At 42.2% G+C, this 26,684-nt stretch overlaps 1 protein-coding gene across 2 annotated transcripts in view; it reads right to left on the bottom strand.

The window, feature by feature from the left end:
- edar (ectodysplasin A receptor) overlaps positions 1 to 19,560 on the bottom strand; it is a 29,362-nt gene extending 9,802 nt beyond the window's left edge. The window contains exons 1-6 of one of the 2 annotated variants that reach the window (XM_049027191.1): positions 19,347 to 19,560; positions 18,667 to 18,860; positions 10,255 to 10,332; positions 7,919 to 8,041; positions 4,951 to 5,132; positions 1,876 to 1,961 (exon numbers count right to left, since the gene is read on the bottom strand). In XM_049027191.1, coding sequence (XP_048883148.1) covers positions 1,876 to 1,961; positions 4,951 to 5,132; positions 7,919 to 8,041; positions 10,255 to 10,305 — 442 coding nt within the window. In that variant the 5' untranslated portion in view covers positions 10,306 to 10,332; positions 18,667 to 18,860; positions 19,347 to 19,560. The remainder of the gene's footprint in view (positions 1 to 1,875; positions 1,962 to 4,950; positions 5,133 to 7,918; positions 8,042 to 10,254; positions 10,333 to 18,666; positions 18,861 to 19,346) is intronic. The other variant, XM_049027138.1, reaches the window with a different exon arrangement.
- Positions 19,561 to 26,684: the final 7,124 nt, after the last annotated feature.

Here is a 26,684-nt window from a genome sequence, read left to right on the forward strand (position 1 = left end):
CTTTGCTGGGATGTGGGGCAAACAAGCCCATTCAGGACTGGAAATCTGAACGTGTACTGAGCTGCTTTTCCATGCAAATATCATGTTCTTTTTATTTAATCACTTCCACCACTGATGACGCCACTGTTTCAGATCCAGTATTTATTTGTGATTGTTATCAAGGATTTTTTTTAAAATGTAGAATAACTACTTATGTTATCCGTTTTTTGCAACAGCTTTTGAGAAAACATCTAATTTTATCGTACAATCCCATCAAAACCACCCAAGACATTCAGCATAAACAAGAAATTAAGAAGAGAGAAGCCGTGAGGGAGATCGGGCTTTTTAATGGCATATCTGCTGCAAGCAGAAACAGGAAATTAATCCTTTCCCCCTCTATACTTGAAATTATATGAGAAACTGCTTGGAGCTTGAATGATTTGCAGATTACCTGACAGTCATAAGCTTGCCTGAGCCTCGAACAAGTAACACCACGTCTGGCATTTTCAAACATTTGGTTCAAGTGTTGACTCAGAAGCACTGTCTGCATGCAGGCACTCTGTTTGACTGGACAGCATTTATTGTGATTCTCAGCACTTGTTTTAGTGTTTGAATTTATTTAGCAATAATGCAGGCAAGGAATTATATGAGTTTTTCAGTTGCAGGTGATTTTTTTTTTTGTTTTGGGGTATGAGCAAATCATATCCTGTTGTCATATTATTGGTAGTGTTTCGAAGGGGCTTTGAGGTGGTTGGCTGTTGCCCTTGGAAAACCCAGGTGTTTTTGAGGAGACTGTACGACTGATAGTGTGACATCTGTGTCTAACATCCTCTGCTAATCAAACCTATGCAACAATGTCCCTGTAAGAAGCAGAAGGCAAGTGTCAGCACCTCGAATCAGCCTACAGAGGAGAAGCCAGTCGGTCCCCCTCTCTCCCTGTTTCCTCACATACCCCCCCCCGTGTCCCTTTCCCAGTGACACCCAAGCTATTATAGAGCTCTCCTCCACACTTAAAGACTGTCTCTTTGAGCTCTGAAGGCTGGACTACGACCTGCTGTCAGCCTGTTCTTGTTCAGCAAACACCTACAGTTGCTGCACACCGCTCTGTACAGGCACATCTGCATTCCCTTGTCCCTTTTACTCAGCGCCCATTTATATCTGTGCTACTGAAATGTGATGGATAAGCATGTCACAGCCTTGGCTTTGCTGCATTGTTGAGACATTTTAGCTTTCTGAAGATGCGCCTTCCCATAATGCATCTCTCTGTTCTTTAGGTATTCCGCGAAATCAGCAAGTGGCTAATGTTATGGAAGACCTGCTGAACACCAGGCTGGGCCAGAGAGCACCAAGGAGGTGTCCATCAGGGTGTCCATCAAGCCCTGGAAGCCTCACAGATGACACATTCCAGAGGATCTTGGTGCCATCAAGGCCATTTTATGTTCTAAGTGATGCCACTGCCATTTCAGTAATGGGTGGGTCCATCCTGGAACGTGTATGCCCCAACGCACGCAGCCCGAAGCAAATGGAATCATTTATCGTCACTGAGTGATTCTGAGAGAAAATAGGCAGGGATACATAGAACAACATGAGCATTTTGCCACGAGACAAGAGGTCGGGAACTGGCCCATCCGGCAGGGTCAGAGCGGGTGTCAGCTGACAGATTACAGCCATTCTGATTGCAGACCCAGAGTCCCTCGAAGACTCACACTGAGAACTCACACTGCCATATCCACACTGCATATCCTCTACATGCAACTCATCTGCAGCTCTGCAGAGTTATACTTTCGATTACTTGTGCAAAGCTTCATAAGATCACTTATGGTGTGGGTTTGCTGGTAAGGGGAGTGTTCTGGAAGGAGCTAAATAAAAGGGGTAACAGTAGGCCCGGAAACTTACAATCTTTGATGTTCTTTGGAGCGTTCTGACAGGAGTGACACACCATCCCATAGATATTCCGGGGTCGATTTTCCAGAATGTAATATCTGCCAGGGAATACAAGGGGTGGGGGGGTGGGTGTTAATCAAGAATGAGCTCATAAGATCCCCAGCTGAGCTGTAAGATCGACAGCATGAATGTGGATCATGGAATCTGTAGTAACCTAAAAATACTTTTGGTTTTGGGACTTCATTGCCATACTGTTACAGGTGACAACCCTCTGTCGTCTGTGCAGGCAGGATTCTCAGTCTGCCGCCAGCTGTGCCCAGTTCCAGATTTGGAGTCATTAATCTGCAAGGCCTCATGGGATAGGTGGGTCAAACAGGCCCCGCTTGTTCTCAGATTTACAGATTCTTTTATTGCTTTGCAGTCCTTCCTCAGGGGTCTACTGATTAGGCTGCGTGTACGCCCTCTCAATGTGTTAACGGTGTGTGAGGGTGTTTTTCCAAGACCACCAGGACCCGTAAACCCTCAGATTTACACAGTGAGAAATGCCAGAGACTGTGCTGTGACCCAATCTGGGAGAAAGTACGTCTGCTCTCAGAGGCAGTGCTAATTGCCTCTTTTTAATGAACTGGGTCATTGCCCCCATTTTCACTGCAGAGCACAGCAGAAACACGCAAACACACAAACGGTATGTGCCAAAGAATGATCTGCGTTTTCATTTAGTGAGGGAAGAACTGGACCTCAGCCAAGGCTGAAAGGTTACTGCCTTTGAGTTTGACATTTTTGACACTCAGAAAACAGTGGCTGCCTATTTCTGCTCTGAGCCCTGAAGGCACAACTCTTGAACCATTAGTTAGAAGAAATTCATCAAGGAATGGAGCTAGTTCCTGCTCTGCTTTCATCACAGAATCCTGAGGCCTTCTGGGGCTTCCTACAACAAGCTGAGCTCCATCCAAGGTGTCGTTAGGAAGTGGAGATTAGAGGCGGCAGGGAGGGGCACACAGAGGCCAGGAAATCAGAGCTCCAGGCCTGAAACTGAACAGGAAAGAAATGCTCCCAAACACTGAGAGGAGAGAATGGTTCTCCATGTGGAAAGCGAGCTGAAGCATCCTCCCAGCTGAGGCTTGTGTGTTGAGTGGCCTCTGATTTGTGTGATATGTGAAAGAATATGAGTATGAGTGCAGCTGCATTGGGGGTGACCCTGCTGCTCCAGGCTGGAGGTGTGAGGAGGAAAGTGCCACCCAATCACAAGGCTGCTTTTACGCCTTTAAAGGTTTTTTTCACTACTTGTTTCATCTTTCCCTAAAAACATTTTATAGCCTCAAATTTAAAATGAAAACCATATTCACATACAATTTTAAACATTGGCTGATGACGTATAATCCAGTCATTGCTGAACGTTAATCCGGAAATAAATATAATGACAAGTCACTGGTGCGTTGAAAGAGAAGCGTGTGATCCGCTTCAAATGGCGGTCAGATGTCCTCGGAGGATGCCAAGGTGGATGACACACGGAAGAGCGCATCCCAGATTCACCCCGTAGGATTCCTATCAAAGTGTTACTTTGTATATTTACCCCAAGTGAACTGAGCTCCAGAGGAGATGAATTCAAACCAGATTACTGGTCTGTAGTACAAAAGTCCAGAGAGGGACTGAAAGACATCCTACTGAGCTCATCTCGCCCTTTTTAAATTGAGCTACGCAATTTACTCAGAATACTAATTATTGTACAACTTTTTATTTATTCTATTATACTGCCTTGATTAACACTATTACTATGTGTGATTATACTACTGTGAGTGTACTACTTAATTCCCATGTGGATGCAGGGGCAAACTTAGCCTAAGGCTGGGGTAGGCAGCTCTCTGGGGCCCCCAGAAGCTAGGGGCCCCATAAAGACAGAATTTACAGAAGTTACATTTAAGGATATGACATAATATGATCATTTAAATGGTAGCAACATGTATGTAATTTGTGTTTTTAGGGACAGATCTCGGGACTGACAAAGTTGCCCTCGTCACAGCTGTAATGGACTAATCTACTTAGAGACTTCATGCTACCCAGCTTTGTTTTACCACTGGAGTCTACTGGCTGTTCACTGGAAGAAATCTGCCCAAAGACACAAAACATTACATCCTCCTTGTCTGATACTGTCTCACTGGAGTGGTGGACTTGGAAGGAACGCATGCAAAAAACCCTGACTAACCTTAGCAAAAGAGGAAATGGAAAAAATTTGGCCTATCTGATCCTCCGGTGCGATACCCCCCTCCTTCAATCAGCAAATTTTACCAACAGCCCCACCCTGATCGGTAGGTTTTACTGTTGGCATCCCACACTTTGCTTAGAATATTATTGATATTCCATTGATTCTAATTACCTCTCATTTCTCTTTTGGCTCCAAAAATATCTCAAATAGCTCCCTACCCATGTCAGCTTAGGGCCCCCAGAGAAGTTAGTCCAGCCCGGTATGCATGTGCACAATGACAATAAATTCGACTTTGATCATAACCATGATTGTAATAATTGGAGGTGGTACATAGACTGACCATGCTGATGACTGTGGGCTTTGGGGGGGGGTGGGGCTTGTGCCATGTGAGCCTGGTCATGGCGTTCTTGTCGATTCTTTGTTGCCCCAGTACAGCATATGACCAAACCTGACACCATCTTGCTCTGCCTTATTGCTTTCCCCAAATGTGCCCCCCCCCCCCCCCCATTTATGTCCTCCTCATTCTGTAGTCAGGCAGTCACTCCCTCATATGCTCTCATGATGTGCTACTTATTAAAACTGTACTGCATCAAAGTAACCAGTTCTGACTGGCGAGGTCGTGAGAAATCCAGCCTGTGGCAGCTACGAAACATCAGCGAGATCACAGCGACCTCATTCCCGGGGTACGCGGTTTGATATTCTTAATCAGACTGGCCATTGATCCATGCTCCATGCAGTGGCTTTTATACAAAAGTCTTGCCTTATCACTGCGGAGATGTGCATTTCTTCATTGATGTATTTATTGAGCATAATCAGGCTATGCTACATCGTTTGGCTTGGCTTTAAGGCCAATGTAATGATCCCTCGGTAGGGCAGGGCCTCACCCCGGCAGACAAGGCCCACACTCGGCGTCGCTCTCGGAGGTTCCCGGCGTCCTCACAGTGGCACGGTACATGGAATCGCAGTCCTTGTGCCGTCGGCAGAACTCATACTTTCCCTTGGAGAACTTCCCAGCGGGGCATGGTGTGCAGCCATAGTCCTCGTCCTTGACGCCATCACCACAGCCCTGCAATAAAGTGAGAGTTTATTGGTTAGACTGACCCCTACTGGTCAGGAACACCACATGCTTAGTCCACAACCTGGCCAGTAGGGATTAACATAAACTGCAGATTCATCTAAAAAGACCCATGTAGTCATGTATGTGTGGCCCGTGATGGGATAACCGCTTACAGAGTGGTGGCCCTCATTACCTGTAACACAGATTATACTCCCATTCATAAACAGCACTGCCGAGCTGAGTTACCAATAAGCCAGCATCAGGCCGACTGTGACAATCACAGAAATATTTTAATTACAAAAAAATTGTCTAAATGGGATTTTCCAGTACCACTGATTTGTTTTAATCAATTATCCTTATTCATTTGTTTGTTTAGCAAAATGAACTGACATTTGTATAATTTACAAGACCAGTGGGACCGTGTTTCTAAAACGATCTCCGTTTGATTAGAAATGTTCATTTGCTCAGTGCTTAAAAGGTTATTTCGCATATGATGTCATAAGTTCAGCTCTTCAGTGCCGCAGTTCTCAGAGGCATAACACAGTCATCAACTAAATAAATATATATCTTTGAGTGACTGAGACATGCTCCTTTAATGACTGACGCTGTTTTCTGTGACTGGTACCAGCAGACATGAGCCCACAGAGATGTGCTGTTCACCATCATACCATCTGTTAGTGATTAGATACCCTCCTTGTCATTTTCTCAGAATTTTTGTGACCAACATGATTATCACATTTTCCCTTTTCACAGTGGTCCCCCCCCACACACACACACACAGATGCCATGTATTCACACACACACACACACACACACACACACACACACACACACAGGTTTGTAATTATATTTTTGTGAGGACTCTCCATTCATACCGATGGGGAAATCTCTAATCCCAACATGACGCCTTAGCCCCTACCCAGCCCTACCCTTAATCATACGTAACCAAGCAGAATACGAGACTTTCAGCATTTTCAGGTTTTTTATTGCATTCACAGATCTTTGTGGGGACCTGAAAAATGGTCCCCATAACGTCTAAATATAAGAGGTTTTTATTACATTGTGGGGAACATTTGGTCCTCATAATGTAATATAAATATAATCCCCTCCCACACACACACCAGTGAATATCTAGCAATAGGAGAAATCTTTGTAGGATATTGTTCAACTTTTGTTAAATAATGAGCTCTTTTGAAGTTTAGTATGTGACATGTTGAGAAGAAACGTCTCTGCCAAAACCCCAGGTCGTTGTTATATTTTTCTTTTCAAGTTTTTTTCTGTGCTTCTGTCATGTCAGTAATATCATTTCTTATATATCTGTGTACAATGTTTTCTGTGGGTTATGCTACAGCTATAATAATTTAAAACAAGTCATCAGACTTGCTGGTCTTTTCTACTCTCACTGCTGTCCATTTGACTCACAGGTACTTTGCAGACCACTTTCTGCCTCAGCTCCCACTTCCTTCCTTGGCCAGGATCACAGGGCTCACAGGAAAACTCTTTGCTTTTAATTTCTATCATCTTTCATCCAAAGGAAGCCTTTTGAAGTTCAGGGCCTCAGCATGATAAAAGTGCGGCCAATCTGAGGGTGGCTTTTCAGGGCAGGATTCAGTGTCTGGGTCAGTTGTTTTCGATGTGAATGTTATTCGAGGAGTTTTCCAGTACAGGGGTATTAGAGATCAAACTGAAATTCAATTACAGGTTAATGCTGACAGTTCAATTAACTGAACATGTGGTTTGTGGGAGAAATTTCATTCTTTAAAGGTCTTCTGGTCAAGGAGCTGATCAAGGAACAAAATGTTTCCATACAGGAAAAAGATCAAATGTATTTGTGTTATGAAAACAAAGCCATATACAGGTGAAAAAGATTTCTTAAAACACAAGGCATGTAGTAAGCAAATTAATCTCTCAATGTAATATTATTATGAGTATTAAGGTTTTAATTTTTGCATTGCATGTTGCTATTGTGCTCTACCGAGGTACTCTGCAGTGAAGATGATTAAATATCCAGCCATACGAACAAGAAAAAAAACAGGAAATGTATAGGTCTCTTTGGAAATACTGCAGACTGCCCCTAGGTATCTATCTGCGTATCAACCTGTCTATCTGTCTGCCTATGTTTGTTTCTGCCTCTTCCACCCACATTGGTCTCTGTGCTGTGCACATTTAAAGAGGCCTATTGTGCCAAAGTCACAGCGGGGAAAACATGGGTGATTTCACCTGTAAGTGAAGGACGGAGGTCACTCCTTACACAATAACCCCAACAGACGTTTTCTACGGTCTTTTGTTGGACTTTTGGCGCTATTTTACTTTCTCTTGCATTGTTTCGCACTTTGCGTTTTGTTTCTTTGAAGCTGAGTGCGGCTGAGAAAGATGTCGCATCTTGAATGCAGCATGCATCTCTCCCAGCTTTCCCGGCTCCTTGTGCCCTGAAACCCACTTAACGCCGTGTTTAATTATGAAACATTCACATGGAAGCTTTCCTGTTTCTCTATATAAATCCACACTCCCAGTCAGGTAGGTACACCCTGGGTGGTCCGCAAATGCAGGAGGAAACGCAACAATCGGATGCAGCAACAGGTTTCTACAAGAAGTTTTCTCACGACTACAGTGATTTTGTTCTCAAGATGCCAGCAAGCGAGATCAAATATTCATGGAAATATTCATCTTTAGCAGAAGCAAAGACGTAAAGCTGTGTGATGCATATAAAACAAAATGCCATGATTTCCTACAGGCTGTATTTCACTGGCTGAGTGCAGGGCTTCTGTTTCACCAGCTGGGGGTGCCACTCCTACCATGTAGGGCTCCTGGCCGGGCTGACACTCCGGACATGCCTGGCAGCTGCTGCTCGTTTGGTTGTAGTACTCGTTCTCGCCACAGGTGGAGTACTCAGCTCTCAGAACAGACAGGGTGGATACCTGGGTAAAGGGGCGGTAAGGCAAACTGAGCAACTGCCCCATCAGAAGGCTTCTTTAGAACATGGGACAGACGTGTCATGTGCAAATGCATGATGGAATGTGATAGGGTGCAGTTTCCTGTATATGTGTTGGTTAACACATTTCCTACACTCCATTTTAAACTATAGCCTCTCAAGAAGGGTGGCAGGCAGTATTGTAAGTGGCACCATAGCCACATAATTCTTACTCACAATATTCTGTGTGTTCTGCCATATGTGTGGTTCTGTGTATTCTGCTGTGTGTGACTGTGTTCTGCGTGTGTGAGATTCTGAGTGTTTCGCTGTGTGTGTGCTTCTGTGTGTTCTGCTGCGTGTGGTTTGTTCTGCTGTGTGTTCTGCTTTGTGTGTGATTTGTACGTTCTGCTGTGTCTATGGTTCTGTGTGTTCTGCTATGTAAGTGATTCTAGGTGTTCTGCTGTGTGTGGTTCTGCGTGTTCTGTTGTGTGTATGGTTCTCTGTATATTGTGGTGTGTGTAGTTCTGTGTGTTCTTCTATGTGTATGGTTTGTATGTTCTGCTGTGTGTGTGATTCTATTTGTTCTGCTGTGTCTGTGGTTCTGTGTTCTGCTATGCATGTGATTCTGGGAGTTCTGCTGTGTGTAGTTCTATGTCTTGTTGTGTGTGTGTTTCTGGGTGTATCAATGTATGTGTGATTCTATGTGTTCTGCTATGTGTAATTCTGGATGTTCTGTTGTGTGTGTAGTTCTGGGTGTATTGCTGTGTGTGATTCTTGGAGTTCTGCTGTGTGTGTGTGGTTCTTCCCATCAGGGCTGCTGAGGTGAATCGTCCTCCTGTAGAGGTTCTGTACCCTCCCCCCTCCTGTGGGCTGCTATGCAGATCCGGGTGATCCCCCTGCACCCTCTAAATCCCGGGGTAGGCTGTGTATCACCATAACTCTGCATTTAGTGATAATGGATGGATGTGAGGAGTGACAGGACATTAAATTATAACCTGAGCCGGTTAATGTCAGCCCTGCTGTTCCAGTGCAACTTGATCTTGTAACTAAAATGTGAAATATTTTTGTTAAATGGACTTTAACGTAAACGATTTACGCTTGATGCTTGATGGCTGGCTGGGGTAACAGGGAGGGCTATGTCTCTTGGCCTGGTGTGCAGTTTACTTTTGAAGTTTTATTGCACTGCGACATACAGAGCTGTGACAACAGTGACATTCATTATTCATAATCATCTTATTAACAGTAATGGCAGCTTGGCAGGCATCCTGTCCAGGGTGTCCCCTGCCCCCTGGGATGGGTTCCTGGCCCAGTGGGAACCTATACCAGATAAGCAGTGATGGACAACTGAAATGTAAAATGTTGCCAAGAAAAAAGTGAAAAATTGTTGCCTGTTCTCTGTAGATGTTATGGAGCAGATAGTAGATGTCACTTTTAAAGGGCCTGTCACTGACTTATTTTCCAACTGCTGGTTTTATGCAGGCGTGTGTCTTTTAAGTAGGACCATCTGGGCACACCACTGCACCCTAGTGGCTGGGTCTGCTATCTTCACATGCAGCAAAGGGCCTGCTGGGGTGTAAAGCAGCTGGGGCCCCCACCGTGTCCCCAAGGTTGTCACCGATAATACTGTATGTATGACTAAAAGTTACTTTCATTCTCTCAAGAACACGGATACAAAATACATGGAAAGAACGGCCATTTTAATCAGCTTGGTTTTCTTTAAAGGAAGAATAACACTGAGGCATAAAACCACACAGGCTCAAGCAGATTGACCCAAGGCTAACATAAACCTCACAATACACAATAACAGAGTATGCTAACATGTACCAATCCTATCTACGTGATTCACCTGCTGTAGCAGTGTCCAGCAATTCTCCTGTCGCTCGCCTGCAACACTGCTGTTTTGTGGAAGTTAAGTAACAGTTTGCTGAAGCTTCCCAGCTGAAGATGAATAAATAATCTGCTGCTAACTTGAGCTAATGCAAGGGAGCTTAGAGATAACTTAAAGGGTATAATTAAAATAGCGCAAACTGAAATTAAATCCCAGCTTTCCTATGAGCTTTACGAAATCATATTCAAGTCAACTTCTAAAAAAATATATTTGAAGAGGAAGCTGAAAAGAGATTAAAAACTTAAGAAGTGAATTTCCCTGTTTTGCAATAATTAGCAAGAACTGGCTCTCCCAGTGACGGCCGCTGACCTCGCGTTAGATGGGAGACTCACCAGCAGGATGAGAAGCTGGGATAAGTGGTTCTGGGTCCTTCCATGAATCATCGTTGTGCCGTCTGGTCCCTGGGAATGCTGGAAAGGAGGGAGGGATAGAGAATGGTGAGCATGTCAGCAGGCCCCACCTGTCACAGCTCATTTTCCCAGTAATTCTCGCCTGCGGGGAGCCGTGGACCCTGAGGATCTTTGTCAGGTATTCTGACCCTCTTCCAGGAGCCTGCAAAGGCTGTTCACTCGTGCCCGGGGCTCGAAGCGTCTCCATGCTGCTCCATCTTGCTCAGAGGAGCACTCCGACAGCTTGACATTGGGTAAGCAGCAAACGTGTATGAACGTGTGCATCGTGATGTTGGACGTGGCATTTGTTAACTGGAAGAAGCCGTAGTGAGAGCTAACGAACCTGATGGAGGGTGTCCCCATGACATCCACCACTGTAGCTACACCGTAATCCAACTGCCCCATTAGTCTGTATCCAGACCATGAGGACTGCTGTGCTGAGAATCAGCCTGCAGCTCACGTCGATTGGAAAACCTGCGGTAGCCTGACCAATTATATCGACCTTCACTGGCAGCCTCTAGCCTTTGGGTGGCTGACAATCAACCAAGGCATAAGGCACCCTTTTCACTTTGTGTTGGTTACAGATAAACAGAGTAAGAAGTTTGACCCACGCTAAGTGTTTTCTTGTGGAAGATCTCGAGAAACACAAGGCGCTTAAGTGAACTGAGCTGAACCGCTTGACGATGCCGGATGGGAAATGTAAAGTTACAGTAATGACGTAATTAGCTTGGTACCAGCCTCGTTGATGGCAGGCCATTTGTCATCATTAGATGCTGTCATGCTCGACCACGTTGGCTTCATTTCCCACAGCCAGCAGAGATATTTGATCTCAACTCTCTCTTGTTAGTGAAATTATAAACAGGGTGCTTTATATGCAGTGAAATATACAGTATAGTCTAGATTCTTTCATATCTGTCTCTAACAAATGCACTGTTTTAATTTCTGGTTCCTATTCTGGTTCCTTTGGCATGGACAACTATACTGGGTCACAGGTATGTTTAAAAAGGCTCATGGATCAAGGGAATAAATCTGATGTGTATGGAAACAGTGACCATATTTGACTGAGTTGACTCCATCCATCTTCTGTAACTGCTTACCCCATTCAAGGTCATGGGGAGTCCAGGGCCTATCCTGAAGGCTACATGCACAAGGTAGGGAACAATGCTGGATGAGGTGCCATTTCACTGCAGGGCACACTCACACACTCTACCTACAGGCAATCTGATAACTCCAATTAATCTCAGCATGTTTTTGGACTGGGGGTGGAAACCAGAGAACCCAGAGGAAATCCCACAATGACATGGGGAGAACATGCACACTCCACACATGGAGCCATCAACACTGGTCCCAGAGATGTGGGGCAACTGAGCTAACCACTACACCAACATGCCACCCCCCCCCCACCCCCCCCCGAGGTTACTCTTTTGTGGGTATACATGTGATAAGAATTGATTGAGGAGGCAATTCCTGCCCTTGAAAATAGCAGGGGAGTACCTGTCCAGGGTCTCCACCCTCCCAGATACCTACAGGGGAGCAGCACGATGCTGGCAGAATCCCAAATGCATAATAACAGTGCTCACCTTTCTTTCATTAAAGAGCAATAAGTAGCGTTTTTATTTAAGGGAGATGACTCAGCGTCTGACAGTTTGAATTAAGATAATTTTCACCCTTGTGCTACAGTTTCTGGGAATGGAGAACATTCACCTGCACACCATGATCTGCAGACATAGCAAGGCAGGCATTACTATCAGCAAGGGATCTGGAAATCCATCCATTCTTCACAATCTAGTACAGGGTTACAGTCAGCCTGGATGCTGTCCCAGCTCAGGTTTTCTGCCGTGTGCTCATGCATTGTAAAGTGCCTCCTTGTGCTTCTCAAGGTGGTATTTATGTAGAGAAACTAGTTCACAGGAGCGTGGAATGGCTGACCTTCAACCCAGGGTGCCACTGCTTCTCAGTCACTCCACTAAAATGCTACAGTGCCCTCCAGCTGGGATTTTCTCTGACACTTAGCTTAGCTCTGACCCCCTGACTGCTTCTCCCTAACTGAAGGGCAAATTTAGAAAATCAAGACCTTTTTTTGTAGTTTTTCAAGAACGCCAATGACCTAAAGTCAGGCTTCCTCATCAAATGTTGCAGTATTGGGATGCTGTGTCTTCCCTCACCTTGCTGAGCCCAGTGAAAAGGACCTGGCCAAAATATCATCCTCACATTTTCTATAGCATTTCACCAGTTCCACAACAGGTGACCAACAGACTGTTGAGCTTTTCAGAGTATGACAGACAGATACCAAATAGGCAACAGGGACTTTGGTGTAGGAGGAAGACGGGAACAGACATGGCCACCCACTTAAAGGAGCGTATCGGCCGAGGATGTTTATAACTCCTGTGGAAAGTGGCTCTTACCATATGGGAAAGTTTCATACGGCGGCACAGTGAATGTTGTTATACATTTGGTAATTTACCCCACAGCTAATAGCAAATGAGCCTGTTCTATATTTAAAGTGTTAAGCAATTTTCAGTTCATTCTCTGAGAAGTAAAATGAAAAAATGTGGAAACATTTTGAGGTTTTCTACAAATATTCAGGCCTGGCTTCCAAAGGGAGCACATTAAGGAGGGCGTCTCTCTGCAAAGCCAGCCTTTAAACAAACGAGCCTGCAAAAAAAAACGGACGTTTGTAATCATATACATTAGAGTATAAATATACATGAAGAGCATCCTGTGACATGTCCCAAAGTGAATGGAGGCTTGGACAGTTTGGAAATAATCAAAAACCGAATGCTGGTGACCTTTGATCAGCGTATGATTGGTCCAAGCCAGTGATGTAATTAGTCATGGTGACAGCAGTGTTACAGTAGCCCTGGAGGTATTGGGGACCCTCCCATGAAGCTCCACAAAAGACAGCAAAGGGGGGGGGGGGGGTCCCATTAACAAAATTTTAAAAGACTGTAATTAGTCTGTCGAATTCGGGACTTGAAATTCACTAGCACCGTTATATTGCTAATGGTTTAATTTTTCTAAATTGTGTTTGTGTTGGGGGAAGGAGTGTGTTTCAGGTAAAGGGTGGGTATGTGAGGTTGGCTTTCAACAAAAGCAAGGCCATCATCACATGGCCATTGTTGCCTGGAAGAGTTTTGCTTTCATGATTTTTCTCAGACTGTCGTCCCCAACCTTGGGCCCTGTGTGGTTGAGGACGGCTGGTCAGACGGACAAATTTCCTTTTGAACACTGTTCACTGCAGTTGGAGACCCCTGGCCAGCTTCCTCACAGCTGGATGGAGATGAAGCTGACCAACATGACTTCACTTACTGTATAAGAAGCTAATGACCGTAACTTGTGCAGCGGCGCAATCGACCCCCATGATTCATTCTGCTCTGACAGGGAAGGGCATGGCTGTTCTTTTCATCTATATGAACATTAGATACCTTTTCTTCAGGGCAAGTTGGATCACAGAGCAGGAGTTTAAAGCACGGGGGAGATTAGCAAAGGGAATGCCGTACACTTAAACTCCATTCACTTTGTGTGAAATACTATTAGATCTCCCTGTGATCCTGAACTGGATTAAAAGATGGTCATATGGATTATTAAAAATCAAAGATTTAAATAAATCCAGTTGAACGCATTTTTCATCCTCCAAAACTATCAACCAAGGCTCTAATATGTATTATTTAAGTTTTATTTATATATTTCAAAATACTGAGTACTTATACTCCATGGCAATGACAACACTGGAATGTGAAATTCATTATCGCTTAACTCATCTCTGTACTGATCACCGGCAGGAAATGCTGGCAAAATTAAAGAGAAATGTTATATACTGTAAATAAAGGGCCACAAATGCATCGCATCAAATGAGAAGAACTCGCATGCCGGCGCTGCAAGCGGCAGCATTAGCGCGTCTCCTGCAGACAGATAATTGCGGCAGACACAAGAAGCAACAGGCCCCGCAGAGCCACCGGCCTTTCCCCTTCTCAGTGTCCATATTGTTTTCAGCTCCCACATTCACCAGCTCATTATTTGCGCGAATCTGCTGCACTTAAGCCCACTTCAGATGCAGGTACAGCACTATCCTTTAAATTCCTCTCAGGCATTACAGGGTTTGTTTTATACGTTCTGCATGAAAAAATGAACGTGCTATGTGGGGGCTTTTATGGCACTGAATCCTCAGCAGCCAACATAACCCACATCAACCCGCCCGCGTCTCCCACGCTTTTCTCCATAACCCATACATTTTCTCCGGCCCCAGCATTAATGCACTTCTGGGAGACGGCGAGACCCAAAGCTATTTCTAGCAGAGAAATTGCGTGTGCAGGAAGTTTCAATGCATGTGGTGTTATATATACAAAGGATATACAATAATATGATCTAAGTGTTTTTCAATGGTGGGACGGGGCCATGTACTATTGCCTAATTAAAGCAAGGTCGCGTCTCTTATAGTGTTGATCCTTGTTAATTATAGATCTTGCTACTCACAAAACCTGGATTTCTAATCAAACTATGATTAATCGTCTGCACCATCGTGCAGAGTAAAACCACAACTGGCCCGACAGAGAGCGTCTGTCTATCGATGATCATTTAGCTCCGTTTGAGAGGGGGAAAAAAAAACTTTAAAACCTTTTTTTGTTTTTAAAGGAAGTAAAGCGACTGCCAAATGAGTGTGCCCCCAAGCCTCTCCCTCATTATGAGCCTAAACGAGCACACACGCCCTGCACTTTCATCAGACGGCCGCGCCGGCTCCTGGGGCTGGGGGCTGGTATGCAAGCTCCCCGGCATGTCTGTGGAGTAAGTATGCCTCTGACACCTCCACCGAGTGGCGCCTTGTCGGGACATGCCTGTTTGAAAGGCGGCCTCAGGTTAATAATCTTCTAACGGCTGCATAATCTAAGATAAATACACACAGTATCATTATCCTTATCGGTAACAAAACTTTAGTATCTACTCCATTTGGAAGGTTGGATTTAATGTCCTTTCTGCTTTTAAAATCAGCAAAGTCTCCAAGTCCATTCAGTTAGGTTACCTGTCAGCAGGACACTTTCAATGAAAGCAATGTTGCAAGAAGTGCTTTATAATGGTAAAGACAGCGTTTTGGGTGGTATGAAAGCGATTTATGTCTTTTTACTGTTAAGACCAATTTCTATATGGCTGTAAATAAAGATGTAGTGCCCCCAGCTTTCAAAAACTAAAAAACTGTGAGGAAACAGGAAAGTAACTATCAAATATGCACATTGAAGAAAAACAAATACAAAATTTTCCTAGTGAAATGTTTTTGGAAAATAGGCTACTTCCGAAGATTTGCACACGTCGATTATCCATACAACTGAACCTGCTTAATAAATTCGAAACAATCCTTGTGTACTAGTTTGTAATTTGAGGGTTCATGGCTCCCATCCCTCCATCCATCCCTCCATCCATCCATCCATTCATCCATCTTCTAACAATGTATTATGATTAGGGCCAGGGATTCCTCCTCAGCCTTTACAACCTTTATTAATATGCACGTCTCTGTTCATTAATATTATTCAGATTAGGAAATAGCTTTTTCAAATTAAATAATCAGTATGGAAACGAGTCCAACATGAGAAAAAAGCCGTCCTCCATATTTCTTCTCTAATGAAAATTAAACAAACCGCATAATTAGCTCAGATTTTGCTAATCTCACCAGTCTGGACTGAGGTTACTAGCTGACTGCTTTTGATTTATTTCCTCGTTGCCCTGGACAAAATAAAGTTGCTTTATAAACGAGACCCAGTACTGTGCTATAATGCCTTTACCCCAGTGTGGTTATAAGACTGTATAGACCTTTCACTGTCATTCAGTCTCTCCTTCACTTATGTATTCATCTGTTCACAGCTGAGCTGAGCCATCTTTAACAAGCCATGTAACTTAGAACTTTTACCCAAAATATTAATCTTTGAAAACTGGGACTTGTGCAAATGACATGCAGACATTTTGTTGTGTCTTTCAATACAGTTTTCAGGAAGCAGAAAAAATTTATTTTAGTATATTTCTACTCCTTGAAATAAGAACTATGCAGATAGTATGCCGCATTTAAATACTTCTGTGTCACCCTCGGTTTTACCTGTTTATCACACACATATGGATGTTTGCAAAGGAATGTGCTTTTCCCAAAGAAATCTGGGGTTGTGTTATGTCTAATCCTCCCTTTAGGGTGAACCCCCAGAAGGATGAAGGGCAGACAGTGCTGTGACAAGTCAATTTAAATGAGTTTGTCTGTCACTCACAGACACCACTATAATCCCGCGTAGGACATTCACACAAAGGCTTCTTCTGACCCCCATATAGCATCTTGATCAGAAGGCAGGTATAGCCATAGTCTGTTCTGCAGAACAGCAGATGTCAACAGTGATGCTCCTTGTGCAAAAATGGCCAAGATGCATTGCAAAGCAATCAGTCTGCATGGGAATTTTCCTATTAGTCCTGGTGGTATCTGTCTTGGTATGTTCACCAAGGTCGAAAAGCAAAGCTGGTTGCTCTGATTTCCTGAAATTCACTCAGTGGTTTCAACCACAGTGTTTAATAAGGGCCACCAGCAGAGAGCGGTGGCTGGCCAGAACTCGATGTTGGGATTGGTGTTCAATCAGAAAAAATCAATCAGAAGGTCAGCATGTTGCCTTCTTATAGCTTTGTTCCTCATCCTGATTTGAACGCATCCTCACCGAACCACAAGCAGGCTGTCTCTGGGGAACTCTGGGATATTTGCTAAATTGGACATAGAAGCAGATGTTCATAGATATGCACGCTCCCGGCATGTGGTGTGATGTCAACGAGCCGTGGATGAGCTTGACCAGTTTCACAAACTGTACGTACCACGGGTATTTCCATGTGCAAACCTGCACTGTAATCGGCTGTTTTCTACTTTGAACTGCCCCACATGCTTCAGCGTTCAGTGCTGCCCTTTATAACTAACTGTTCCTTTGTTACTTTTTTGGGAGAAGCCATGCTGAAGCCCCTCAAACCATCAGAAGTGTCTTCCTGGGATGACCGTTGAGGCCTGTCTCCATTAGCTGAATCTCAGGAGGCCTGCACCGAATTTCTTTAACTACAGAGTCACCCTCAGCTTTCTGCTTAAAGGACAGTCGAAACAAACGTGAGGCACGGAAGCTCTCGACCTCGCCTCTGTGAATAAGGCCCTTGGACATCCTCACTGCCTGTCATTCATCAGCCGTGTCCCCAGTCTGCTTGAGTGGCTCTGCTTCTCCCTTATAAATCTGTAACAGCCCCAGGACTGCTGATCTCACATTACCCACACTGGCACCTTCCTAAGGTCACTTATGTGGTCCTTCCTGACATGGAGAAGATGGAGGTAAGGCCTGCAGCTCCCCAGCCCTGCTTCTGCCTCTATTGTGTTCTAATAAAAGCTGACTGCCCTGCACAGCTTACACAATCTTACAAACCATGTTGCAGTGTAGCATTTAGCATCCCTGTATCCTGTTAACAGGCTGGTCCTCTCTTAAAAACAATACTGTTAACACATCACTAATAAAATTATTTAGGCCTATTGGAAAGTAAACAGGAATTGACATGCCAGCTAAGGTTAATCTAACTATATAAATTATAATTATATAGTATAAACTGCTTATTGTAACTCATAGTAGCTCTATGACACAAATCACTATTATATTTATATATTGGAAACCAAGGGGAAAACAAACCCCATCACAAGTGGATTAACAGTCGAGAAAACAAATATCCATTTTTTACCTGAAAACAACATTGAAAAAAAAATGGGTTTAAGTAAGTAACATATTATTGTGCAGTGTGTCTTTATGTTCTATGGTACACCTGCGAAATGACTTAGGCCTACTAATATGCATATTTGTAAACCGTATTTCAGATTTTACACTATAGGTGCAAAGAAAAGTATAGCGATAATTTAAAGTTGTTTTTCAATTTTTAAGTTTTAAGTTTCCATTGTTTGTGGAAAACGGCTTTTTTCATCGTTAATATTTCTTGAGTTTCTGTACTATCGTTACTGGTTAGCAATGTAGCCTAATTTACATGTTTGAATAGAGATTTGAATGTAACACTAACAATTACAGTGTAATAAAATCTCCCCAGCATGAAAATTGTTTTTAAGGCCCTGGAGCATTTGATAGCACTTGCGGCTTTACATTTTAAATTATGCTTGAAGGAGGTTAAATATCTAAAAATGGGATGCCAGCACACCTGATGGATTTAGAAAAACGCGGTCTCCTCAGGTCATTAACCAAGGCCTTACTCGAGTATTTTTAGGTGTACTGCTGTGGTGGTTGTATATGTTTGAATGTTGTGGTGTTTTTGTTTTTCATGTGCACATGCAAAAATGAGTAATTTAGTGAGTGCTATAATATTCACCTTTGAAGCTTTAGAGACGCAATTTTCCAGTTGATCACATGAAAGAGGTCAGTCCCAGAGTCGCTTCGCACCTTGAGCAGTAGTTCAAAGTCAGAGAGACATCAGAGGGGCGGCATGAAGGCGCACGTCCCGGCTCCGGCGCCTCCGAACAGGACTTCCCCGGGGCTTTCGCTCAGCACCCGTAAAAACAATGGCTGCACACGTACGAGGCGTTAAGCGATGGGACTATGTGAAAATGAGCTATTAATGCAATATAAAGCCATACAGGGAGCGATAAAACACCATAAATCTCATTAGACGTACGTGGGTGACACTCAGTAGGTAACGGGATAACCGCCGCTCATTAAATGCACCACCACTGAGTACCAGCGTCTCTCCTCCTCCTCATTATGATGATGATGATGATCATCATCATCATCATCATCAAATATCCTCATCCACACAGTTGTGGCACCTATACACACGAAACCTCACGCTCTTAAGAAAATTTATAGTAGCAGCAGACGCAGGCTGCTCTTCCGCTTTATAAAAGCGTTACTGCAAGCAGGGCAGTAGCTCCTTAAATTGTACGTTCCTCTTTTGGAATATAACATAGAACTATGCAATGTTTCTTCGCAGCATAAGATATCTAACAATTTCCTCCGTGTCCTCCCACATTCCAGAAGCCAGTAACGCCTTACCTGGAGATAAATTTTCCAACAAGATTTCCTTTCACACCGCAAGGGTGTGGGACTGGAAACTTTTTCTTCTCGATTTAACAACGGAGTGAATATCAGTTCAATCTCTGTGGAGTCATCCTCTTGACTCCAGTGACTCTTCAGCAAAATTATAACCCAGCACCCCGGGACAGATCCTCTCAGGAAATCTCAGAGGTCCTGTGTGGTGGGTGCATGATTTCTTTGGAAGTTATAGCTCCTCCTAAAGAAAAAAGAAAGACGTCCCATCCGCCCTCAATATGATAAAAAAGTAACCTGACTCAGGTAGACAGCGGCAACTTTACAACAACTATGACTCTGTACCGCCATCTGGTGGTATTGAATATAAAAAAAGAAAAGAAAGAACAGCTTTAACAGAAACATCGAATTAGATGGTGGTCCACGTACACATACGCTCTACATTACATTAAGAAGTATCTATGGAGTACGACAATTAAGAGAGGACGAGATTTAAATTTATACAAACGAATTTCTACTTTTTGTTATACATACTTCTTTCTTCTTTTTACGTAGCGACCTGTCTTATTTATGAAAAATTACACGCAAATTACATATTTATTAGTTTAATGTCATTTCCTTATATTGTTTTTCGTTCCTTCGAAAATATTTTGTTTTATTTTTTAAGCTGTTTTCACTGGTATGTCATAATATTTAAATGTTTTACGAGTGGGAATATTCAAACCTGCGGATGACCATTTTGGAACTTGAACTTGAACTGCAGTTACCAAAGGATCTTTTCATCATTTAATTATCTTATTTTGAGAAAAAAAAATTGGACATTTGATTTATTCATTATGTACATGAAATATTAGAGATACACTCTGTAGCTCAGAGTAGAATGGAATCACAAACTAGATGACATCTTAATCTTGTCAGTTTGTTCATGTTTGTGTTACTCAGTCCTTCTGGAGTAACTGGGTTATCTTGGATCTTGTGAAAACAAAGAAGAACTTGTGTCAGAAGTATAACCTCAGGCAGGCAATCTAACTGACCTTTCAACTGGATTTCATGCAGTTCCACTGCTGAACCACTGTAAAACCAGCTGTTCCTCTCTTACTGAAGACTCCTCATAATTCTCTCTCCGGCTCTTTGTGATAAATATGCCCCTTGATCATTAGTGTGTGTGTGTTTGTTGCAGGATTGTGTAAGCTTGAAGTTTTATTCTTGTTACATAATTATATTCCCCTTCTAAATAGGTGAAAATGATCTGCAATTTGATCTGTAATTATAATTTAGACATTTCTAAGTGGTTTTTTAAGAAGCGTAGTAGTAGTAGGTTAGCCAGAAGGGGAAATGGAATATTTTTGTTCTTTAAAATATTAAAAGCATTTGAAATACAATTTTAGTATGACATTTAAACTCAGATTAATCAATTTCTCTGAGGTTTGGAAAATCTAACGAACATAATGACTACTGATTGGTAGTATTTATTAAGGTGCAATAATGAGGTGAAGTAACACATGATTTTTTGATTTGCAGAAATGTACTTTTAATTGGATTTGTGGCTACTTATTGTAATTAGATATATAGGGTATTGTTTTATAATAATCACATCAATCCAATTAAAAGATTTCTTGGAAAAGAATCCAGATGGCAGATGTGGCCAACGCATGAAGGAAGGGGAGGGGAGTGGCTAGTCATTAAAGAGCATTGCTTCTCATCACGGCTTTTTAATATACCCCATTGTACACTGGATATTGTTTGAAAGGAAAGTGATTGGGAAACTAGGATGCAAGGATGACTAGGATGCAAAAATGTGGGATTCGAGCTGCTGTTCGGCCACAGAGATCTGGACTTTCTTTTGAGTGGCAAAGTAACCCGTTCTATGCAAGCTGACGATCTGAGCCATACCTCTCCTGCCTGAGGCTGTTTCGTCCCCGTCGGCAGGGAAGACACTTTAAAGAGGATGAAAGAGTCTTTGAACGAGTCGCTTTAAAGATCCCCACTTTGACAAAAAACATAAGTTCTGTACCCAGTCATAAAAAGATGCAAAAAAGTCATCACTCACCATTTTTGATTTTTATGCGAACTGATGTTTTGTGCTGTTATACAAAGGCATGGTTTAGTGTAATGAGCTGCTATTGGCCAACCTACTCTAGAGAAATTACATTGGCTCCGCCCCTTTCCACCGAATGCAGGCACAACAGGTGAGCTCTGCTGCTGCTGATTTCGTCTCCCCCCAGAGGCTGAAAGGTAGTTGCCATAGAAACTGCACAGTCGGATGTCAGATTCAGATAAAAGGAATTACTAATCTGGATGATGTGAGACTAGTTGTTTTGAATTTGGACAAGCACTTGCTTCTCTCACTTTAGTTCTTCTCAGAGAAATGACTCTATGATCAGGGTTTACCGTTAGTGTGATATATTTGTCAGATTTGTGGAATTAATCAATCATGAATGGAGGCACAGTATCCCCTCCATCATTTTGCACATCTCTAATCACAACACACAGAATACTGATATCTTCTAAAAAATTTTCCATGGTTTTTTTCAACATCGAATTAGAAACGGGTAGCACTGCAGTGAATATGTTCTCCATTTACATATTCCTATTGATTTATTAAAATAAAGTGGCAGCGCATGCCAGAAGCCAAGGGTACATCTGATGTGCCAGGAGTTTGTGTTCTCTTCGCTTCTCACACGCTGCAGCTGAGGCCCCTAACACAACATGTGGGATGCTGTTTATTTTCGGCTAGGTAGGGGGACAGAAGCTGCCTGACAGGTGCATGTGACATCGTTCCATGATAGTTTGGGTTTTTCTGATACTGGCCAATAAGATTGTTTCGACATCAGGCTGCATTTATTTGAGTTCCTTTGTAATCTGAAGGGATTGGCTTGGTGAAGGATATTTTGTGGGTTTCAGGGAGTACCGCTAAATATATATACCATCAGCTGTGATCTGTACCCCTAAATGTATACACCATCAACTGAGCTCTGAACCGCTAAGTGTAGAAACCAGGTTCCCTTAAAAACTTACTGTTAGAAAATGGCTTTATTTGTTATGTGGTGTGGGCTATTTACAGCCATTTTTAATGACGTCTCAGGGGTTGTAGCACTAATCCAGTTACAGCCAGGGACACTTTAATGGTCAACCTTACTTGGGTTGAGACCCAGGGGTCTTCACTAAAAATTAACCTCATTATATAATAAAATTTTGATTTCGTCCATCACCCTGGATGAATGTAATCCAGAGGGCTGTGGGATGTATACAAGCAAAAATTCAACATACATATTATTTATTTTTCTTGTGGAGGGACCCATGCACTGGAAGAGCAGGATTTGAACTTGTGACTCGAAATGTGAAGCCACTGGGCTTACTATCTCACCATCATCTCACTGCATAAAAGGGGAACACAAAGGGTGATGAATGACAGCTTTACAAGTAGCAGAAACTTTGGCCTTTCATGTCATTTCTTCATGTTATCTGTGGCTGAGTGGAAAGACCTGCCCATCATGTGCTGCATTGTTTTTGTAAGCCAGCAAATGAAATTTGCTTTTGTTTTCAATAAATATTTTCATAATGATTCAGTGCCCTTTTTGTATAGTAACAAAACACTGAAACCAGTTTTGTAATTACTGCATAGGGTTTTAAAGCCTGATAATATTAAGTTAATCCCATATATGAAGGTCTAGAAATCCCAAATGCTACTACAGGCTAACCAAAATCTGTCAGTATTAGTACCTGTCCTCCCCTGGTCTATGTGTCATTTCCCTGTTTGGCCATCAGGTGTCACTGGTCATCCCATCTCCTATTATTTCCCAGGTTTGTTAGTTCCTAGTGTGTGTGCTTGTTCCCTGGGCTGCCACATGGCTCAATGGGCTGAGCTGGCAGCTATGAGGGAGGCTTCCCTGCCTTTTGGGGTTTGAGGCTATGTATCTATATCCATCCATCCATTTTCCAAACCGCTTATCCTACTGGGTTGCGGGTGTATGTATATATACCTACCCTTCTCCCGTTTCCTGTTATTGTGTGTTTGTAGCTTTTGTTTCCCTGTTTGCTATTGGTCTGCTATGGCTGTTCCTGAGTTGCTCCATTAATTAGTTTTGTCATTTATCTGCTTTGATTTGACCCCTCACGGTCCTTTTGTTTCTTGCGTTTTTTGAGTTTAATAAAGTATTTTGTGATAACTCTCATCATTCCCCATGCTTTGCCACAATCAAACACCAGGACTGGGTGCTGTCTGAGGGTAACTACCAAAAACGCATCACTAACATTCTATTAAAAGCCTAATTTGCTAGTAATGCAGTCTTATTTATTCAAAACATGCACTCTGGATATTCCATACAATAAATGTCATAAAAAATCCCCGTTAAAAACAACCATTTTGATGAAGTGTAAATTACGTCATTGTAGGAATGAAGTAGGGTTGCAATTGTTGAATATTTTCACATTTGATACTCTACAGCAGGACTTCCCAAACTTTTTCCACTGGGGAGCCAAAAGGGAGATTAATGATATGTTAATGATATAAAAAAAGATTTTATTAAAAACCCTACATAGAAGCAAAAGATGAAGTATACAAACAATATTCTTCAATTAAATATTTTCCTTTTAAAAATGGGTTTTCATTATAATTTGTATTGCTATTGATGACAATTCATGCAGCCCTCTACAAACCCATCCGTCATCTTTCAGAAAACAAAACACAATGGAACATCAGACATAAAAATGAAAAACCATCCATCGGGGCCGTTTCTAGCTACTGAAAAGATAAGGGGCTAAGTCAAGTTTGCCTGGAGCTTGTCTTTTTTGAGACACATAATTACTATCAATACTAGGGCTGCCGCGATTAGTTGATGTAGTCGATGACGTCGACGTAGAAAATACGTCGACATCAGTATTTTAAATTAAAAAATTATATATTTTAAATCAAGACATCGTTTTTAAAAAATTACCTCTATGATTTCTAAAACGCTACGATTCATTATAATAATTATTCTCCTTTAATACCACTCCGTAATTATGGGAGTCGTTCAAGTTATTACTAATTAATGCTGGGCTCTCAGAATATGCTACCTGTGGTTTATGACCAGTAAAGTGTCAGAATTAATATCTAAATAGGTTAAATACTGATATCAATATTCTTCCTACGGTTGAAGAGCTAACGAGTATCATTTGCACATCGCACTTGTAGAGTGAACTATTGGGCGACAAACTATCGGTATTTAGGATAAACCCCTGGTAGAACTGTTTCATAACGAAGCAAAACTGATAGAGGTCGCTGTAAATATATATGATGGATTAGGAAACCCTGACAAGGCAGGAAGATCCGACAAAACTATAAGCTTTTTTTCATTGATAAAATGACCTTGGAAAACTGGGGTGTTATTAAGATTCTCAGGGGGCAGAGGTATTAACGTTTCAGACGTAATTTCTTCGCAACATGCACCTAAAACATGTAATGGTTTGTAGGAACTCACTGCACACGCCTAAAACCGCAGTCTACCTCCCAAAACAGCGCAGAATGACAACTTGCATTTTTCCTACTTCTGCATATGTATTCATTGGAAGGTCAAGGGAAAAGTGAGAGTTTCGCGCAGAAAAATGGAAGGAGCAGCGCAAAGAGAGACTGATAACATATTCCGTTACATGTATGAAATCTGCATGCGGAGGAAAACTCGCGTCTGGTTTGCGCGAAAAAGCAAGTGTCCTGTAATTCACAAGAAAAAACAAACAAACAAACAAAAAACAAATACATAAAACATAGCTGTTGTTCATCCAGTGTATTTCTTCTAATTCCAATAGTTGAGAATTATTATTTTGTTCATTTTAACGTAACTTTTTAGGATTACAGATGAACCGTTTTTTGGCTAAACCGAATAAATTATTTAAATTGAGGCAACTTCAAATATTTCGTATGATCTATTACTTCAAAAACGTTAAGGTGACTCGGAATTTCAAACATTTATTTTTTTCAGTGTACATACGACAGGTCACAGAGTGCGCTGTCTACGAACCGGCAAAGGCACAGTGTATATGATGCGTTCTCTTAACGTATGCACATCGAAAACACGTCGGCCTCTTGAGATGCTAGTGTAACCATTATTAGAAACTTAATCTCGCCAACAACAGTACACCCAATTATGAGGAATGCGGAAAAGAGCGCAGGCAGTAGGCTACACACTTGTGTCACACCAGACAGGAATCTATACGCCAGTATGGCAGATGACTGGCCTTTGCTTAGTGTGGATACTACGGTGCGACGTCACATGGCCCTGTGATCACACCGGTCAGATCAGAGTGTCCTTTTGTCCGGAGTTAGTTCTTTGAAAGGAGCCGGATCTTATGGCTCAGTTCCGAGAGCCATTCAAAAGAACCACTCATCGTTCTTTTTTTATTTTTTTATTAAGGGGCAGGGGTTACTATATTTATCTGTGAAATAATCCGTGGGATAATGATAGGGTAAGATCTTGATCAGATTCAGATTTAGAAATCCTACCAATATAATTTAATTTAACATGTGTGGACTAGGTTTAGCAGCACTAAATTACTCGTATTTCAATACCTAAAGTCAATATCCATCAGCTTTGTCAGTGAATTTACTACATTGAATTTATCCTCTGTATGAGATGTATTATATAAATAAAGTTGCCTTCCCTCAATGCAATTCAAGCAATACTTAATATTAGAGAACAATTGCCAGAAATCATACTCATTCTGCCTTTAAGGAACCTAACGCAACAATGTACAACGTATAGCTAATTTTCTGCCAAATTATTAATTAAAATTTTGAAAACCGCAAGCAGGTTATTAAGTATATATAAGTGTATAATTTACAAATATAAAAAACCAAATATAATCATTTTTATTTTCCTGCTGAAATTTCCCTTCGTTCATACCAAAGAACCGTTGAAAAGAATCGGATCGTTTAACCCGAACTGCTCGCTGTGGGTGACAGAGAAAATTACCTTTCAGCAAAGACGGGATGTTATGTATGATTAAAGCATCGCTCTATATACACATACATATATACAAAGTAAGCATTTGAAATAATTACTTATTTGGTATGCTAGTTGTTCCACATTAAAATTCCAGTCAGTATATGAACCGGACCAGCAGTGTTGGAGAGTAGCTAACTAAAATTAGGGACGCTACTAACTTAACTCCTTTTTTTCAGTAACTTACCAGTAGCGCAGCTACTTTCAAAACGCAGTAGCTTTTCTGTAACTAGCCTAACTATTGTTTTTACAAATAGCAATGTAGCGTGGCAAGATGCTAAATCGTTAGAAATAGAGCACGATCTGTGCCACTTACGACTGATCGTCTGACCGCAAATATGTGGCCACGACTGCGCCGAGTCTA

The sequence above is a fragment of the Brienomyrus brachyistius genome, chromosome 1, assembly GCF_023856365.1.
Source record: "Brienomyrus brachyistius isolate T26 chromosome 1, BBRACH_0.4, whole genome shotgun sequence".
NCBI lineage: Eukaryota > Metazoa > Chordata > Actinopteri > Osteoglossiformes > Mormyridae > Brienomyrus > Brienomyrus brachyistius.